This window comes from Anopheles ziemanni, chromosome X, assembly GCF_943734765.1.
Source record: "Anopheles ziemanni chromosome X, idAnoZiCoDA_A2_x.2, whole genome shotgun sequence".
Taxonomy (NCBI): Eukaryota; Metazoa; Arthropoda; class Insecta; order Diptera; family Culicidae; genus Anopheles; species Anopheles ziemanni.
In genome coordinates this window covers 9,646,865-9,660,819 of record NC_080707.1, presented here as the reverse complement: position 1 = coordinate 9,660,819, position 13,955 = coordinate 9,646,865, and the positions used below count along the sequence as shown (strand labels likewise).

Here is a 13,955-nt window from a genome sequence, read left to right as displayed (position 1 = left end):
ACAGCTGCAGCAGCAAACCGTTTGGGCGAAGGAAAGTTTTCCATTTAGCACATCTGTTTCCATGCCGGCTGCAAGTGAGTCTTTGAAAAGGCCGGCCGGGGTGGAAAATCGGGAATTGCAGCGCACCTCAGGGAAGAGGCGTGAAAAGGCTGACACCTCGAGGTGCGGCACGGTTTTTGGTGGGCTGTGAGTAACGGGTGCGAAAAACTGGAGGTGATATTTATGGCAGGAATTCGAGGCCGTCATGCGATGCAGATCACGGATAGCCGTAGATTTTTCGATGCCTGCGAACATTTGTCGAGACGAGGGTAAGGTTAACCACGCTGTAGAGTGTGCCGACGTTTTGAAAGCAGGCGGAAGACGAAAAATTTCCATTTCATTTGGTTGCTTTTTGTACAATTCACCGGGCGAAAGGTTTTAAAGAGAAACTACATTAGCATCTTCACAAAAATTAAGGCATAGTGAGCTCTTTTAACACAAGATACCAAACAGTGGTCATTTTGTTACACAAGTTTCGATTTCATTATCTAATCAAAAGAAAATGGCTTTTCTAAACTCAACGCTTTTTATGAATTTACTTTTCAAAAATATGAAAGTTGAAAAGATATCTAATTCGTTCCTTTTATCTTTACACTGAGCATCAAACAACAAAAAACTCCAAAATACAGTCAATACACTAAAAAGAAGTCGTTTGTCGATGTGGAAAAATCTTTAAAAATGACAAAGTTACAGCATGTGTAAAAAAGATGAGCAAAAGATCGCTTAAAAGCAGTCGAGAAAGTTTGCAAAGCAATGTATTCCGATGTTAAAAATATTGCTCTTGCCGTTCATGAAAAAAAAATGTCCAAAAACCAATAGAAAACATAAAGTGATAAATAATAAACTGTGACAAAAGTAACGAAAACAAAAGTAATAAATAAAGTGATAAATAATAAACTGTGACAAAAGTAGTGCAAAATAACTAAAATATTACAAAATAAACTGGCAATACAAAACTGACAATGAAAAATACGACAAACTATATGGACAGGGAAGAGCAAAAGGGGCAAAACTACCTGGTGTCACTTTGCCAATCCAAACATCCTAGGTGCTGGTTGGCAAGACAAACATTACCGGCAGAGGTGTTACAAACATAAACAAGGGAGGGCACACCACCGAGGAGAAGGAGTTCTAGTTGTCCTGAGTGCTTTGAAAGGGTTGAATCGATGCAGAGCGATGCTGTTTTAGTGCAACATGGAACGGGTTTTTTACATAACTCGAGCAGAATTCGAATTCGTCACAGCATCCCACGGCACCATCGGCCGATGAGCCCATCGCAGAAACGGAAATCACCGACAACACGCGGAACAACGTCCCGCGAAGCCGTGTGTGCGTGTACGTGCTCAACGTTTCGTGCACTCAAACGGCGAATGGTTCGTTTGCGAAACCGGGAAATCTCTGTCGACATTGCGATGGACATCGATTCATATTCCGGCTTTGCTGGGGGAAAAGTTGAAAACAGCCTCCACTAACGAACCGAAAGTGGGACTCACGGAGACACGAGCACAACGTGAAGCGAGTGAAAAAATCACGCGAAAAGTGTCGCTAATGTAGGCCGGCAAAAAACAAAACCAAATGCTGGCTAGGGTGAAGATCAAAGCTGGCGTCGGATCGGTGGGGAATATGGAGTGCGTCATACACATTTCTTATCGATAATTGGACTGCTGCCCCCGTTTGCAACCCTAGAGAACGATAACAGCTTTCAAATGCGTGGATTTCATGCCTTTTTATGTGTTACCGACAGATGCATGTGTTTGGAAAATTGTCAGTTTTTGTTGCTTGTTTAAAAAAAATATCATCTATGATATCGATTATCTTTTGAGAGAGTTTTAAAATATAAAAAAAAACTTTGGAAATATTAAAATCTACAGGGAGCATGATGAATTTTTGCAGTAAATTTATGAAAACGATTTCTCATGTTTGCGTAACAATATTCAAATTCATCCAACGGTAATGGAAAGATTTTTGGGTAAGGCAGGGGTCGGCATGCATTCCCTGAAAAGTGCCAGACGATTAAAAAGAAACCAACAGCGTTTGCCGGATACCTTAAACGATGATTTGATGTTTTTAAACAGTAAAGTCACATAAAAACTAATCAAAAATAGAATGTTTGAAATGTTATCGTTAGACTTCTTTAATCATTTTGATACTTATTTTCGTTGACTTTTGATGCCTTTCCTACACATAAACTTTGGTTTGTTGTACTGTTACTTTTTTTAAATTGTACATGAAATTAATCTTCTTGCTATATCATTTTAAATTAACTTGAACGAAAAGAATACGAGGAAGTCACCTGGTGGTGTAAATCTTCATTTTTTAGAAGAAAACAACACTCTTATCTTGAGAAAATCTAATAAAGTTGAGATGAGTTTTTTGTATCAAGCAGTAACATTTTCTTACGGACCGGATAAAATCAGACCTAAAGGTAAGTAAAAATGACAATGTTGACCTACTCGACTAACAAAATTGCTCGGGTATCGTCAAACTTCGATAAAAAAACGATAACATCGATGAGGTATTTTTAAACATCATTGACAAATTATCAGACCGGTTAATTTTGGTTTCCTTTACGTACGTGCATACATAAAAAGCAAAACAAACAGATCCTTAACAAGATAATTTGCTAATGAAGTTCAAAAATCCTCATCGGTGTTTATTGACTCGGTATCGATGATTAACGATGACTTAATGAGTTAATCCAGAGGTCGGCACACGTTTCTTGAAAAAAGGCAAATGGTTAAAAAAAAACTAGTACCCCGATGGGCCCCGATACCTCAAAAGATATAATAATATTTTGATAGTGATTTTAAAAGTTGGTATGAATTATCCAAACCGGAAAGTAACATAATGATAAGATAAAATATTTTAAAGTTAAAAATTAACCCATCCATTTTGATATTTATTTTCAGGGTATTTGTACTTCCTCAACATAAATGTAAATAAACGTACGTTGTACTTTAAACTAATCTTTTTTATTATAATCAAAATTAGCTAGCTCTCAAATTATTTAGCGTTGCAAACCTATGTGATTGAAATTTCTCTGCTAAGGGATATTTTGAATTGCGTTAACCATACTATTTTTATATATCCTTTTCAAAGTTTAAAGGAATACTCGTAATATGTTTAAGTTTGCTTTATCGATATAAATACTCAAAACTGTCTTTTGGCGTTTTTTGTTGGCCAAAAATATCTTTTTACTCTACTTGCCCCGCTGTAAAATAAAATTGTATTGAAATTAATTTGTTACGTTTTATACTGTCTGGCTATTTTTTCTAATACTTATCCATTACTGCCAGGTTATTCTGAATATTGTGACGTAAACATTAGAAAGAGCTTTTTCAAATTTGCTGCAACACTTTGTCACACACCCTCTATAATACAATACAAGCAAGTGTATGTTAATGTTAAGTTTCTCTAACGCCAAACAAGTTTGTTGGCATTCGTTTCCTCTCCTCGAAACACAGCTTAGCTGCATGCATCTGTCTCGTTGGAATGTATTTTTTCATCCCGCCCGTCAATAATGTTACTGCTGCGTACTAGTTTAATCTGCTACGCAAACAGTTAGCAAAACGAGCAAATACAATTTTAAAACCCATGCCGGCGGTCATGGAAAAGCCATCCTGCGTGCAAAAAACCAAAAAGAGGAGTGAAAACAAAAGAGGCGCACCCTTTCAAACGCTGGTGGATGGTGGAAAAAAAAACAAGGAAAGTAACGCCAAACTCCGTTGTGCTCATGGCGCCGCGCGCTATGTGTATTTAGCGAACGGTGGATAATTTATATACCAACTTTTATTCTATCAGCTAACGAAGTCTAGTGCATGATAAATACAACAAACTAGACACGCACGAACAAACGGACCGGGTGTAATCGTGGCTACCGGACCACCCCCTCCTCCCTCCCCCTCTTCGGATGGCCGGTGGAAAAACTTTCCACCAGTCCCAATCATCACCCGGGTGGTTTCGCTCCGGGGTTTTTTATTTGTTTATGGTTTTGTTGCGTTAACAAATCAGACGAAATCGTTTTGTTGCTGTTTTTCTTTTTCCCCTGTTTCGGTGCAAATAAAAGCCATCATCAGGGACGTGTGTAGACTGTTCCTCTCCTCACGCCATACTCGACAGATGTGAGGAGGGGGGGGAGGTGTTGAAAAAATCATCTTGTGTTTCCCCCCACTCATCCCCCCATTTCCCGGTGCAGGACATGGACAAACAACGCGCGGCCGAAGTGAACGATAAATGCATAAAAATAAAACGTGTCCCGAGCCGGCAAAGCTGCAATCGAAATGAAAGACGTAGACACTTGGGGAAAGTAGGGGTTGGGGGATAGGGGGGGGGGGGATGGTGCTCGAGCTCGAGTATCCTGTCGGCTAGTCCGCGTCATGCTTCACTAGTTTCTAATAATAAATACGTGAGCAGATTGTTTCATCGCCCGAGCAGGCCACACCATCACCGTTTTGAAGCGAAACAACTGCCTCTGCTGCATCCACCAACACACGGGAGGCTTTTTGTTGTAGATGATGATTTACCCCTTCACCCAGGAGGGGGAAGTGGGGGAGGGCCGAAGTTCAGCGCTGCGGAAGTTTTTAATTGCCTAGTTTTCCCCCAACTGGGTCAGATCGTGGCCAATTTGCATTCGGGAATGCAGCGAACATTCCAGCGCCGGATAGACACTTGCCGGAGCCGGAGTACGGCGAGGCTCAGCGTGGAAACAGGGGCCCGCCCGGTGGCTGTACCGACACACATCCGCTACAATTCGGCTCTCGAAATCAAACCCAGCTTCACCGGTTGTTTCATCAAACTCGATAAAAGTGGCTAATTTGAATCGTCCCTAGCGCGCAGGCTTTTCACACTTTTTTTTTCTTTTTTCTTTATCGAATATTTTTCAATTGCCACTTCGGGAACAGTCTGCAAAGGTAACCGGGACAGGCTACCAATTATAATATTACAAAAATCCCCGATAAGTGAATGTTTTACGACGGGAAGAGTAAAAACCAAAGGAGTGGACTTAACGGTGTGCTTTTGAATGTTTAACAAATTAGAAGAATCCAAAAAGAAAAAATTGAATTTAAAATCTCAAAACCAGCTGGATATTTAATAAACCAAGATTTTACTTAAAATATAAAGCTACATCTAAATAAAAAAAACTGTAATTTATAAATCTAAAACAAAAATATGCGCTAAAAAGTTATTACATTGAGCAACATCTGAAAAATAAAATCATGTTTTAGGGATTATGAGAAACGCTATAAATAATATAAATATAGTTAGCTTGTTAAAGGTAAGTTAATGTTCAGATAATTGTAAGTTAGGTAATGAATAGGTTTGGGAAATGAAATCGAACTTCATTTTTGTGGGGCTATCTGACAATATAACACAAATTGACTCCAAGCTCTTACACGATTTTGCAATCGCAACGTCAACCGTTACTAAAAATAAAGAAGATAATTTTAAAGTGAACTCATTACACGGATCCTACGGATGTGAACTAATAAAGCCGATTTTCCAAAATAAATCAATTGCGTTTTATAAGTGTAATTAGCATGTGTGTGAAATACATTAAAGAATAATTACCGTGTGTGTATGCTGGCAAAATTGATCTGCCTGAATTTGCCCGTTTTCGACATACATGTTTTTTAAGGGAAGATGCTTTACCAATCGGATAGAAAGAAGGCGACTGAAGCAATGCTAAACCATAAGAGACATAGCTTTTTTGAACATCACATTAAATTGTTGCTTTGCGACACTTGACTACATTCATTTATAGTACCAACCTTTTTTCATACTTCAGTGGCGCCATTTGGGTTTCTTTTTGTCTTTTTTCATAATTTTAACTCAGTTTTTATATTTTATCATCGTTTATCAAAACCAACACAAATTATCGAGATATTGATGACAAATTTGAAACGTCTGCTTGACTGTTTTATCATATCCCGTTGTGTAACCGTTTCAAAGGAACGTTTGTTCATTATCACTTGTGTCATATTCCTCCCTCGGAAGGATTTCTTGTGAGTGATGAAAGCTACTCTTTAATGTTAAATAAATGCTTGAAATATTAAACGCAAATCATAATTTTCTTAGTTTGATAGTTGGTAATGGATTGATCAAAAATGCTCTAAATGAGTCTAACTGCGTAGCAAAAGATGCTCTTTGCACGAAGTGTGCTAAAATTTATGAAACAGCATCGAATGAAGCAGAAGCTGTGTCTGTTGTTTCAACTAAAGCACAAGTTTCTTGACGCCTACTAACCAACACCACGATACAATATTTCTTTTTCTCTAGCGCGTCTCAGTCGCGATCAATTTCCTTCCTTTTTTCCGGTTGCAGGTGTTGAGGTTTCGTTGCATGATGCTTCCGGTTTCCTCGTACAAGATAAACCCGCCAAAGTGCTTCGCCAAAGATAATGCTGCTTGCTGCGCAACCGTACCCTATTATTCCCGTTTTCCCCCTTTCCCTTTCCGGCCAACCGTAGACCGCCCGCACCTAATTGCGTACGACCGGGCGCGCAAGTGTGTCATTTATATTTTTATTTTCATTTATCACCGGCCGCTCGGACGGGATTTCCGCCGGTTTCGTTCCGGAAGGCGCGCCATCGGATCGGAAGGACTCGAGAATTGAATACGTCGAGATGAATGAAGTTTCATTTCGAACGGAAAGTGAAAAATTACACTACACTCCACGGTTCCGCCTGCTGCTTCTGCCCTGTTCCCAGCAGCTCCCGGTAGCTTTTCAGGTGTATCTCCTGTTTTGCCTCCGTCATCGGGGAACGATGATGGGGTCAAGATTAATGACGTGCTCTAGGATTTCAACCCCCGCCTGATTCCGGTCAGGTAGATGATGTTGGGCGCAAATCGGCACGGGGGAGTTGTATCGAGTGGAACCTAGTAAAAGATGATTGAAACAATGTCCAACCCTCCCGGCTTTTACTACCAGAAACGCGAACAACCACAGGACGGAACTGAAACGAAGGATTCGAGCGCCAATCATCGAGGGATCTTCCCTTTCCCTCTACCATACCATATTCCGTTAGTTTCGTTAGCCAAAGCGTTCGTGGTTTCGGGTAGGTGGATGCATGCTGTTCTTATGTTTGTTTTATGTACTCGGTGCATCCCTTTACCTGCAGGTGAGCTTCACCGAGCTTCCTTCCGGCACGATGACGTCCGACGAGGTGTCTTCGGCGATGAAGTCCGGCGGAATGACTACGTCCAGATAGCCGAGCTGAAAAGAAACACACTTTGTTTATTAAACCATGTCTCATCGGTAGGTGTCTCGTGCTGTGAGGGATAGAAGATTTGCTTTACCAACACTAGCACATTAAATTATACGGAATTTTGATAACTTGTTTTATTTAACTTTTCCAAAGAAGTCCCTTCGATATTTTTTAGCTTTTTAAACCACTTGAAAAGTCGTTTAACGATTTAATTCTAAAGCAAAGGTTTCATTAAGATGTCCTTGCATTGCAAATATTTCAGAAAGTATTAAGATTATGGAAGTTTTGAGGAATATAAAGGCTTTGAGCCGTTCGGAACACATTTTCATGATGTGATTATAAGTGACTATAAATCAAAACTAAACACTGAAAAAGTGTCGGGTGTCATACTTTATAATTAAGTACATTAGCTGCACTTTTTCACTTGATTTTAAGTTTAAATTTGACGTTTGTGTTGTGCTATTTATCTGAATCTCTGATGATTTTTGTGTCATAAGTCATTGCTTCTTACCAAATTGCCTTTTACTTTTCAGAATTGCTTTTATTATTAACAATTCGTTCCTTTTCATCAATTATTGACTATTGCATTAATTTATTTCTAATTTGCGCCAATTAGCTGGGTTCGTCATATACTATCGTTTTATTTAAAGGAAAGCAAAAACCATTTTTCCATATAAATGTTAAATTAAACAGTTACTTCAAAGTAAAAAAGATACCTCGAAAACACTTCATAAACTGGAAAAATAATTGAAAAGAAGTGAAACTAGTCATTATTTTGCATCAGGCATTCTGATACGTATGACTAATAAATTAATGTTTTATTATTTGGTAACGTTATAATTTACCCTTGTTACTTGCCAGTAACTGTAAACAAAACAATATTTCAGGGGAGGTGAACGAAGGAATAGTCAGTTTTAAAGGATCATGTGGTTCTCTGCTGTAAGTAAAAAGATAACAAAACCTAAATATTGTTCGATTTTCATGTATTTGACTTCTACTTAATAATCACATCTAGTAAATAAGTAACACAACTAAAACCTAATTGAACCGAGGCAGTAAGGTATTTTAGTTGTCGTAAAACGACCTCGTTTCAACTTGAACGCGACATTTACGAGAGAGAGTGTAGTAAAACTGAGATTTCTACTGTGAAATGTAGATAATTTTATCATAAAATAGTGATCAAACAAATCTTCAACAACATTTGCGGTGCTGAAACTTAATGTGTGGAAAGTTTCAGAATCGACGAATAAGTAATGGTTGAGTTTTTAGTGTACAAAAAACTTAAGTAAATAAGTAACACAATTAATAACTGATTAAACCAAGGCAGTAAGGTATTTTAATTGTCGGAAATTTGCAAAGTGACGAAATCTACGACCTAATTTCAACTTCAATGTGACATTGTACAATGTATCGTTAAAAAGATAGAACGAAGAGCAAATTGTAGCGTGGCGTTACATTTGCAACAGTTTCTTTTCTTGAAGTGACAGAAGAAATACCCTAGCGTGGGTCAATGCTACGTCGATTAAAGTTCATCATAATGTAGTCAAGTGTCCAAAGCGTAGCGACAAATAAAAAGAAAGAGATGCGCGAAACCGTAGAATAGAAAAGGAAAACAAAGTGGCACATTGGGCAATAGAGGGCGTATCATTACCGCCCTTAATGGAGAGCCCCGTAGTTCCGCAGTGGCGCAACGGAACACTAATGCCACTTTTCTTCGACTAGATTATACTAATTGCTATTAATATCCTTCCAATGTATCCTTCTCCAGAGCGCATCGGCATCGTAGCGGCGTCCCCCGGGGCGGAGGAAAGTCGACACCACAGTCGAGACGACCGACCCGTCGATGATCCGCTAATCCGATCATCGGATTTCCACCTCCGGTTTATTTTTCCATCTGCCCGGTTCGTCGTCTGCCGAAAACCGGTCAACTAAGATGGCGTTTGGGTCATAGGAGGCTGTGGTGGAGGAGGTGGTGGTCCCTTCCAGCCAGTCTAGGGCCGAAAATGGAGTTGTCGCACGGTGGCAAACACGGAGCCCGTGGACGAGAACCAAACAAAATGGCGAGACAGCTGACGATGATAAATAAATTTTCCCGGTTTCCAACCCACCTCCCGGCAAGGGCAGGATTTTCCGCATAATGCCGAACAAAGACGTGGCATCCTACTTTTGCATGAAGGACGAAGAATGTAGTCGCCGGTGCGGGGGGGAAAAAAATAATAACGTACACAACATTCACCGGCAATGGCATCGGCGGAGGGTCAACCGGTTTTTCCACACTACAACGGCGCAAGATATATTGTTTTATAATTAGGCTGACAAAGTGATATGTTCACTGAGCGCCGGGCTTGACAACACATTACGAACGTTTGCTGCAGCTTGCGAGGCTGGTAAAATATTTTCCTCCGGCGAAGGGAAAACATCTCCCGTCTGACTGTGAAGTGCGACACTTCGCCGGTCTGCCTTTCGGCTTTTCTGCAGGGGTTTTTTTTTTTGCTGTCGGTTACAAGTTGTTGGAGCGTGTCGAAACGTCGCGCCAGTTTATGACCCTATCCGCAAACGGGCCATCGTCCTCTTCCGTCCATCTCAGGGTTTGATGGAAAACCTTCCTGCAAAGGCGGACGAAAGCGCTCGCATTGTCGCATTGTGTCCCGGAAGCGTCCCGTGTCGACCCGTTGGCACGATGTCATCTGCCAAAAGCCGTACTCCACTACTGGCAACCGTCTACCCTCTCCGCCTTTTATCGCGAATGAACCCTGGAAGCCCTTTTTCAAACAAAAAACAGAAAAAAAGTCTGGTGCAAAAATAGTTGCGAATATGTTGCCGGCACAAAGTTTTCTCCCCAGCCCCCAACTCATTTGCCCCACGCCACCGGGAGAGGAAGGGTGGGAAAATCTGTTGGCGAATAATTAAATTCAACCGAGCCCCCCCCCCCCCTCTCGCCGAGCTTCCTCCCACTCTCCCCCCCCTCTCCCGTGGGTTCGTGCCACGGGAAAGGTAATTAGTCAGGTGTGGTGCGCCAGGTTCGGTCACGATAAGCGCCGCTTTGTGATCCTGCCGAAAAGTTGCCGTCCGCATTACTTTAGCTTGCCAGTGAATGTAAAAAAAAATACATAAACCGAAAAACGGTTGAATCTATTTTGTTCGCGTTTTCTGTTTTCATAATTTTGTATACGATTATTTAAAAAAGGAAAACACACTCTATAAACGAGCCTTCAAGATGCCTACCAAAGGAAAAGGTAATAGATTATGTAAACAGCGTTGTAAAACAATGAAAAATTTCGATTGGGATTGAACACTGTGCTAACGATTTTGTTGGTGTCAAAAAAGCATATGTCAAAGTACCATGCCCATTTGCTGGGATCGAAGAGAGAAAACCTACGTATGTATAACATTTACCAAACAGTGTTGCTTCAAACTATACGACCAAACTGAGAAACACCCAAAATATGTCACTAAGTCCAACCAGTTCTCTGAGGTTCAGGTGCTTAAATTCTAAAGTGGTGAAAACACCAACAGAAGTAAAACAAAAATGTTAATCTTTCCATATTTATGACTTTTGCAATTCTAATCCCACTCTTATATTTGAAGAGACATTTTATTTTTCTTTGAAACAAAAATAATATTTTATATATCAAGTTTTTTTTTGTTTAACAAAATATAACTTATGATAAATCGAAATATGGTAAATCGAAATTTGCGCTATGTGCATTCGGAAAAGCCCGCATTGAAAAGTTATAGAAGTTTGTGTCTTAAACCGTCATAACAGTTTATGAGTTACTAGGCGTCTCCATCGAAGGAATAGGCTTCTTGTATAAATGGTGTTACTGTTTTTCACATTCCATTTTCTTATTTGTTTCATGTTGTTTACAATATTTACATCCACTTTCACTTCAATTTACAACAGTTTTAGGCCAAAGGACCGATCTACACCACTAAATTTTTGTCGAAAATATCATTAGTAAACGGTTATCATTTGCGGATTGGACAGCTACAAAATATGAAAGAAAATAAAAAAAAACAGGACAGAGGAATTATGAATTTTCCTTCAATCCCTTTATGTTGTCTTTATATCGTATTCCGAAAAAATACTTGTATGACGATGTGTATCGTGGGATTCAGAAAAAATATTCATAAAGTCAGGAGACAATTATAATAAATACGTGAGGAAGTTCTCGGTAGGGTGTAATCACAGTTCAATTTCGATATTATTGAAAACCAAATTCAGGTAAAAGTGTGAAAAAAGTATGTTTTAGAAATAGTTCATGAACTTATGAGACTAATTTAAACGAAACTAAACAACATTTGAAATGGCATTGAGTTAACTATAAAAACATAGTAAGTCGATAGCGTTTGTAGAATTTTCATGTTATGTTAATTACTTTTACAAGATTTGAAAATTAACATGTTGCCGGAGTAAGACTCAATTGAAGAATCAGAACGACACTTATGGGCATATCGTGAACCATCAAAGGCATCAAAGATACAAGACGTCCACACCTAATTGAGTTACCATACGTCCGGTACCGGTCCTGCTCCGGCGTCGGTTTGCTAATCCAGCAGCTCTCCAGTGCTGTTGTGTACTTTGTTCGCTTCCATTTTGCGAAAGACTAAACAGACTATCGGGCAGGAAGCATCTGAAGGAGCCACTTTAGAATGGAGCCCTCATCAGCACATTGAAAATTCCGTCGGTGTGCAGGGGGCAGTGCAAAGTAATTGAAACATTAAACTGTATTTAATTATCTATAATTTACTGGCGTCCGATTTATGTTTCCAGCGGAATAATCGGGACGGCAGTGGCGGAGGGGGGCGGGCCGAGAAATTAGGACGCTTTTAATTGGAGCGTCGGGAGCGAGTGGAAAGGCTGCCGTTAATGCTCACGGGTGTTGCCGACTTTTCCGGGGCACTTAGTCTCGTCCCGCCACCGGCAACAGATGCTTCCGACGCTGTTCGGATACTTTCCGGCACGGTTTTGCGGAGCGGGATTTATGCTTGCGAGGGTAGGGAGTGGGGGTAGCAGCTGAAAAAAAATAACTTCTCGCCATCGTGGCCAATCTTATTATCTTCCTGCGACACACCTACGCTTAACCTGGCATGTTTCAGCGTTGCTTCCAAAGGTTTCTCAATCGAAATGTCTACAATTATTTGTTCAAAGTATAGTCGAACGACATTTGTTTGCTTGTAGTCGATGCGTTAATTTTTTTTAGTTTTGCTCAATAGTTTTGTTTTAATTTTCCAATCTAATTATTTTTTATATTTTCTTCTACATATCCTTTATAAATTTCCCATAGGGTTAGTTTATCCATTTAGAAAAATAGAAGAAAGTACTCACTTCATGTTTCATGTAGTAAACATTACAATGTGCCCTTGATATCAAACGAAAAATTTGATCTAAAAATAAAAGCTGAAGTGTTAAACAAGACATCCGTGATGGTTACCCTTGTGTTCTTTTTTATTTTGAGGATGAACTTAGTGTTCATATATGCAACTGTTTCCTACCCCGGCAAGAGCAATTCTTCATCAATTCCGTACGATTTAATTCCATAAGAATGTATTCACACGCTTTGATTTTGACTACAGTTTGAATTCCATAAAAGATACTATTTGTTAAGAGATTGAAAAACAAACAAAAACAAAATTCTATAGTGTGAGAATACCTAAAATAATGCTAAAGAAGTATAAAAGAATCAATAAACATACCCAATAGGTCAAGGAGGAAGCAAACAACCATATAATTTATCAAAACGTTAACAGTTTTTGTATGTCGAAGTGGGCACTTTCTCTTGTTACTTTATTTTTAAATGTAGATGTTTTCCCTCATAGTTATCAAGTTTCTTTTAGCATTAATTGCCTTTCAATCTTATAAAAGATATGTGCAAAGATATACAAACAATTATCACAGTTATATACTTGGATTGGATCAAAACCATTGAGCAAAAAGAAAAACAAATTTCGAGATGGGAACTTTATCACTTCGGTCACTACATGGCACGTTAGGCAACGACATGTACTATAATGAACGATTTATTACATAAAATGCATTTTGTCCATTTAGTTTGATTACTTCTCCATAAGAAAGTAACTTAATTTTTTATTTAACTTAAAATTTGATTTCGGATAGTTTTGTTTTACATCCATTATGCAAAATTTCAACATTCAAATAGAAACCTCATATCTTGTTGCTCTTTCTCGCATGAATGGGTAAGTAATCAGTTAGTAACTTTAATTTTGTGGTTAATTCCTTCGCTTCCTATCCTTCGCAGCTTGGGCAAACTATTGACGAGTTTGTCGAACGCAATGTAATACCTGAGGGAAATTGTTGTCCGTGACGTCTCACATCCCAACTAACGCTATGCGATCCCAAAGGGTGTGCGGAAAGGCTCTGATGGACGGATAGACGGAGACGGGGATGAAGTTAATACGTGTTTTGTTTCTGTAATAAATGGAGATTATCCTGGCCGGGCTGAATTTGGTGGCGCCCGGCGATCGCTTTCGGACTGGTCACGACGCTCGCGCCAGACACTGCGAACGGACGTTTCCCGTTTTTCCAATTCACCTCCGGGCAAGACACTCTCGGATGAAATAAGCGAGCGAGGCGAAACCGGTAACGAAAACGGTAGTCGTAGTTGCGGCGAAGAAGCGAAGGGAAAAAACCACCGCAGAATCCGTCGCCAGACTGGTGCGAAAAGTCGGAAAATGGACCGCAAATGGTGCT

General features: G+C 39.6%; 1 protein-coding gene across 1 annotated transcript in view; it reads right to left on the bottom strand.

Annotated features, from left to right (window-relative positions):
• Window positions 1-13,955, bottom strand: part of LOC131291015 (lachesin) — a 148,286-nt gene that overhangs the window by 5,349 nt on the left and 128,982 nt on the right. The window contains exon 4 of the mRNA XM_058320207.1: window positions 7,151-7,251. Coding sequence (XP_058176190.1) covers window positions 7,151-7,251 — 101 coding nt within the window. The remainder of the gene's footprint in view (window positions 1-7,150; window positions 7,252-13,955) is intronic.